This window comes from Paramormyrops kingsleyae, unplaced genomic scaffold, assembly GCF_048594095.1.
Source record: "Paramormyrops kingsleyae isolate MSU_618 unplaced genomic scaffold, PKINGS_0.4 ups138, whole genome shotgun sequence".
NCBI classification, from domain to species: Eukaryota; Metazoa; Chordata; class Actinopteri; order Osteoglossiformes; family Mormyridae; genus Paramormyrops; species Paramormyrops kingsleyae.
Window position 1 is genome coordinate 24,234 of NW_027326076.1, and position 6,584 is coordinate 30,817.

Genomic DNA, 6,584 nt, shown 5'->3' on the forward strand with positions numbered 1-6,584 from the left:
AAGGGAGGTTTGACTGTATTAGTGTGGTTTTTAAATTCTTTATAGAACTGTAGTTTTATTGCGTATACATTACCTGCAGTGGCATAAAACGCATCTTTAATAGCCTGCACTCACAGGTGTTCGGGAAAAACAATTGCGAATTGCCCGGCAAACTGTACTCTTTGATATATTATCCGCAACGCCTGCAGTATTATAGTATACCAAAAAAAATGCCGCCTGTAAAATATCTCAAGGCGATGCACATTGTCTGTGTGGCTGCGAGAGCCCGACTTCGCCTAGTTGGACTTCTATTATTCGGAGCTAATAAACGTTTAAGATATGATATTCCATCTCGGCCGAAGCAGTATCTTTCGAAAAGAATATCATCCGGCAACATTAATAAAGGATCTTGCCGATCGCGCAGAAAACCCTCTCAATTTGAAATTCCCTTCTTATTATTAGTGCATCGATTGCAATTGGTCGCACATCCATGAATGGCGAGGCCATGACTGAACGGATTTCTATGCACGGACACTGATTACGTGTGTGAGCTAATCATTGTTTACACAGAACAAACCTGCTCCGAGCAGGTTTGAGGATTTGGATGTGTTGCTATGACAACACATCCAGCAAGAGTTTCCAAAAACCGACAGATTCAGGATCATGCCAAATCGTCAACAATTACATCAGGCTAAATTTACGAGTAATCCACGTACGAAAAATACCCCCCCCCCCCACCACAACAAACACACACACGCACACACACACGTAGATTTGAAAGTAAACAAAACTAAATACTGAACATTTTGACGTAAAAACGGAGTCGTTGCGTATTTAGAACGTATAGTCATCATACGTATATAAGTCAGTTGCTGGTCATTTCGAGGGAAATAAGCAAGAGAAATGGAAGAGACATTGGCTTTTGGGAAAATGATGAGACACAACATGGAGAGAAAGAAGTCTTTCCAAAAATTCAACGAGCTGCGGCTGGCCGGAAAGCTCTGTGACGTGGTCCTTGTCGCGGACAACGTAAAATTCGAAGCCCACAGAGTAGTTCTGTGTGGCTGCAGCACCTATTTCGAGTAAGTATAGCTGTGACCCATATACTGTATGCTGATGATGTCAAAACAACAAGGTGTCAGATTTTTCTCTCTTTTTCCGGTGACTTCTACCTGGCAATGAGCTTCTGTTATAACAGAAAGTTTTGAAATGCATTATTGTGTTATGTTAGTGTAGGTCAGGGCTAATAAGAAATATTTCTGAGCCACCTTACATTCTGACATATAGTAATAATAGTAACAATAACGGTATGATATACATAGGGGACCATGTCAATTAGAGGGTAAAAAAATATTCCAGTGGACCTGCCCTCCAGTCCAAGTGAAAAATATTTAGGGGGAACCACTGCTGGAAAAATACGATTAAAGCCCTTCCTGACCAGATGCCTAGTTTTTAAGTACCTATGTGATCATCTGTGGCAGGGGGTTTTTAGCTCTCGCCAATATTCATTTTGGGGTCCCTGGTTCAAAAGTTAGAAAAGCCCTTATTTAACTTTGTCTGCAAAACCCATATTTGTTAACACTAGAAAGACTGACTGGGTCAATTGACCCAAATCAAACAAAATCACTGCTATTTCTCATTGAAGTTCTTGCTACAAAAATCTGAAAAAAGTTAGCTTCAGTTAGCTTTCGTTTGACAGCTCATGCACATTTTGGCCAAGCATTTGCCGCAAACAGGACGCTTGCACGTGTCACAGGTAGTGACAGTTTTGTTGCGTTTACAAGCGACCGTGACTTGATAGCTGACTCTTCTCTCAAGTTGCCCTGTCGGTGATGGTGTTATGACTATTATGTTATTGTTATTATGACTTGGTTATCTAATTCATTTGCATGACATTACGTCAATTGACCCAGTCAGTCTTTCTAGGTATATACTGCTGTAAAATACTAATTTCACCAGCAACTTCATTTGTGTTACCATGTTCTGTTCAAGAATGATAAAAAAATAAAAGTCAGATTTTTTCAGATTTTTGTAGCAAGAACTTCAATGAGAAATAGCAGTGATTTTGCTTGATTTGGGTCAATTGACCCAGTCAGTCTTTCTAGTGTTAAATGAGTCACATCTGGATTGTTTTTCAGGGCTCTGTTCACCAGTGACTGGAATGATTCAGGAAATCGGGAATACCAATTCCCAGGCATTTTCCCAGAAACACTGAGGCAGATCATCGAGTACGCCTATACGTACTCTGTGCTTGTCACGGCTGACAATGTGGAGAACCTCCTGTTAGCCGCTGACCAGCTTAACATCCTGGGCATTGTACAGCGATGCTGCGATTTTCTGCATGACCAGCTCTGCCCCCAGAACTGCATTGGCATTTTTCAAATCGCAGACATCTACTGCCTCAATGAGCTGCGCCAGTCTGCCTTCCATTCAATCCTGAGGAACTTCAAGGAGGTTGCCACCACTTCAGTGGAGTTCCCGGAGCTCACCTTGCAACAGCTGTGTGACATCATTGAGAAGGATGAGCTGAATGTCACACAGGAGGATGTGGTGTTTGACGCCATCCTCCGATGGATCAAGCACGAGCCTGTCAGCCGAGAGGCCCATATTTCAGTCCTGTTACCAAAGGTGACTATAATTATCCAACATTCTTGCTGACGTGGACATAACAATAGAATACTCTTTCAGTGAAGTCCTTATTATTGTAGCTAGAGACTGAACCTCCATTTCCATGTCCCATAAGTCTACAACCTCAGCTTCTAAGTCATAAAACCAGCAGTAGAGTCTAACAAACAAATAAATGGAAAACAACACACTCAAATGTCTTACATTAAACAAGTGTTAGCTGTCACATCTCCAGAGATGCAGAGAAAGCACTAAGGAACTCATGGGAATTCCCTCATTCTTGTTTCCTGTGTAGGTCCGGATGGCTCGCATGGATCCGGAATATTTCATGAAGATCGTCAAAAACAATGATCTAGTGAAGACCAATGCGGCGTGCAGGCCCATTGTCAATGACGTCTTGAAGGTCATGTATGACCTCGACGTTGAAAGTCCAAGCTCTGACTTTGATAACCCTCTGATCCGCTCACGCCTGCCATCTGACATCTTGCTGGCTGTTGGGGGCTGGAATTTCCGTACAAAGAACTGGATCGACGCGTACGACACACAGGCCGACCGCTGGGTGGATATTACGCAAGAGGAGCAGAGCTACCTAGCCGGACATGGCACCGTGTACTGCGATGGATTTGTGTACTGTATTGGGGGGGTTGATGGCCAAAACTTCACCAATACCGTGCGCAGATTCAACCCCATGACACGGACATGGCAGGAGATGGCTCCAATGCACTGGCACCGCTGTAATGTTAGCGTAGCCGTGCTTGATGGTTTTATCTACGCCATGGGTGGCCATATTGGTTTCAGGCCCCTCAACAAAGTTGAGCGGTATAATCCAAAAACCAACGAATGGACCCTGATCGATCCCATGAATGAGTGGCGGAACAAGGCCAGTGCCACCACCCTGAATGGCAAGGTAGGTTAATGGGAGGCCGTCTGACTGTGTTTACCCTCATTTTCCCCTTGAAATTGAGTATTTTGCACAGTCACGAGCTCTCTTTCTCTTCAGATTGCTGATTTTAATCCATAATTATTAAGTTAAATTTAAGTGTTTGGATAAATGCATTATTGGTCAGCATTAGTGGCACATTGGGTAGTGCTGTGGTGTCATAGACCAAGACCTGTGAAATAGAGAGAGGGCAATTTCAGGTCCAGAAAGTAAAAATCCAGACCATGATTTACTTTCAACCAACCAGTTGAGTATAAAGAGTCACAGTCACAGAGTACTCAACTGGTTGGTTGAAACAAAATCTCGGTCTGGAGTTTTACTTTCTGGACCTGAAATTGCCACCTCTGGTGAAATTGATGAAATGGTGTTCCCACGCCAGGTTTCCCTTATTCCGTTCCTAAGGGGCCAGAATCAAAAACAGTTTGCAGATTTCCCTTTTCAAACACCCATACTACACCTGAAAATTAGCTGATTATGGTGTGTTTGAGAAGGGAAATCTGCAAACTGCGTTGGACTCTGGCCACCAGGACCTGAACTGGGGAACCCTGTCATACACTATCCATATCACATGTTTTTATTTTTGAGTCACAGCGAACTTTATTTGTAACCTCCAACCCCAATTATATACAGCATAACGGTCTTCACAGTTAAACTGGTTTTCATAGATATACATCTGTGGGGGTCACAATGGAACGGAGACCCTTTTCTCAGCAGAGTGCTATGATCCACTCACTGAGGAATGGACCATGATCGCTCCAATGAGCACTCCCCGTCATAGCCTTGGAGTCACTGCATATCATGGGAAGATCTATGCGGTGAGTGATTCCTTTCTGTGTCAAATCTCACATTTTACCTGTGAGACTTTGTCTTTTTTTGTCTTTGCTGCTGTGTCTTTGATTGTGATGCATTTAGACCAAACAAAACAGTTCAATTCCAGAAATAGCTGCTTCAAAGGCTTATCTTAATACACATAAAAACGTATATGCTACCCTGCATTCATTTCTGGGTTATAAATGAATCTACTGGGGGAGATGGGCACTACTAGAGATGGGCGATCCACGTTTTTTCAGTTCCGATCCGATTTGGATACACAACTGCCGATACCGATACAGATTCCGATACAAGAGCTCTTTTTACTTTGTTATACTTTACATATTATTTTTTTTTAAGCTAGTAAATACAGATGGAAAAAATGTATGACAAAAAATATTTAATTAGGCTACTACAAACATACATAACGTACTGTTCCACCGTGATTGCAAAACGCTGATTTGTTTTAAGCGTTTTTGATGCATTTGCAGTTCAATATGAATATCTTCAAAGCAAATATACACAAGTGGCGAATGCTTAAAATTTTAACAGTTTTTCTCCCATTGGCATCAGCGCAGTTACACTTTTGTTGCGATGGCAGCCCCTCTTGTATCACAAGTAACGAGTTCGCAAAACAGTCCAATTAAGTTAGCGACTCCCAAATCATCCATTGCTTTGTTTTGTCTCGCAGTTGCGTGCGCTTTGTTAAATGGGATTTTCCATTAAACGCTATTCCCACCTCAAAACCTTATTTTACATAGATTGCAAAACGCTGTGCTTCCGGTTTCTGTTAAAAGCCTAAAATACTCCCAGATCGTCACGTCTTATCTTACGCTCCTCGTACTGCGAAGGGTATGCGCATGACCTCACAGCAGGCGGAAGTCACTGTACTCACACCCACTGAGAAGCAAAAAAGACTTAGGGGCAGTGATAGCGTTCGATTTGAATTCCGCAAAAACACACATGTAAAATGGGAAAGAGCTGTCGTGCGATTGATTGCCAAAAACTAAATAAGTAAGTATAGGACGTGGATCGGTCACGCATGGCCGATTCCCGATCCGTCAAATAGGTCTGGATCGGCGCCGATACCGATCCGAATATCGGTATCGGTGCATCTCTAGTCTCTACTGCTAGCTGGGGTTGTAAAGTTTAGATTTTTTTTATTAATTATTTTCTCTAGTTCTAGACATAATTGGTCAGATTGTTTTTTCAGTGTCTGATTAGCTACAAGTGTTCTTTTTAAGTAATAACAACAATAAAAAAAGAAAAATATATTAGCATAAGGAGTCTTTTTTGATGGCTCTCAGTTTTCACCGAATTGTACAAGTTTTCTGTTGCCCAAATCCATGTTTTCATTGCAGATGGGTTGACATGTATGTTGAACACATATGAGATATAAGCTTGTGTCATTTATAGATAATGGGAGGTTCTAAGGAGCCCGATTTCTTAGGACAAAAATTCCTTAAGAATTCATGACTTTGGGAAAGTTGATGTTTGCCCATCCCTTTGGTGTCTGAGTGTTCACTTACCTATGGAATCTCCCAGGTGGGCGGTATCAACAGGCTTGAGCACCTGCAGACCATGGAGGTCTATGACGCTACAACAAACCGCTGGCATGCTGTGGCCCCCATGTCCACACCACGCAGTGATTTTGGCATCGCAGTGGTGGATAACCTCCTGTTTGTGATGGGCGGCAGCGACGGGTTTAGGATCACGAACAAGGTGGAGTGTTTTGATCCGAAGACAGGCAGCTGGTACCGCGCGCAGGACATGAGCAGACCCAAAAAACACTTCAGCTGCTGTGTAGTGCCTGCGCACCCCAACGTCATAAAGTACGCTGCACCTCGTTAATCCCTGATGGCCACCCAGGAGGAAATAAACCCATTTGCCCCCAACAGTCTGTATGTAACCTCATTGACACCCCCACCCCGAATTCTTTCCCTATAACGGTTAAATCAATGACATACGCACATACTGGTGCATGCAGGCATTTTAAAGAACACAAACAATTAAAACGGTGTGATGCTACAATCTGGGAAGGCGGGATCCTGCACCCGATCAGCGAAAATCAAATTTACGGTTAGATTATTTTATATTTTAGGCTCTAACCAGTTTGATTGTGAAGCTTTTCTGCAGTGGTATATTTACAAAGAACAGCATATTCTCTCATACCGCAGTCAAGCAGTTTCTGCACAGAGGGAATAACCTCAAACCATCGATGTAACCCAGT

At 42.7% G+C, this 6,584-nt stretch overlaps 1 protein-coding gene across 1 annotated transcript; it reads left to right on the forward strand.

Moving 5' to 3' along the window:
- The first annotated feature begins 733 nt into the window (after positions 1 to 733).
- LOC140587041 (kelch-like protein 10) lies at positions 734 to 6,249 on the forward strand. The gene is made up of 5 exons (XM_072708572.1): positions 734 to 1,061; positions 2,118 to 2,607; positions 2,900 to 3,511; positions 4,210 to 4,359; positions 5,900 to 6,249. The coding sequence occupies exons 1-5, from the start codon at positions 883 to 885 to the stop codon at positions 6,203 to 6,205; spliced, it is 1,737 nt and encodes a 578-aa protein (XP_072564673.1). The 5' UTR covers positions 734 to 882; the 3' UTR covers positions 6,206 to 6,249.
- The last annotated feature ends 335 nt before the right edge of the window (positions 6,250 to 6,584 follow it).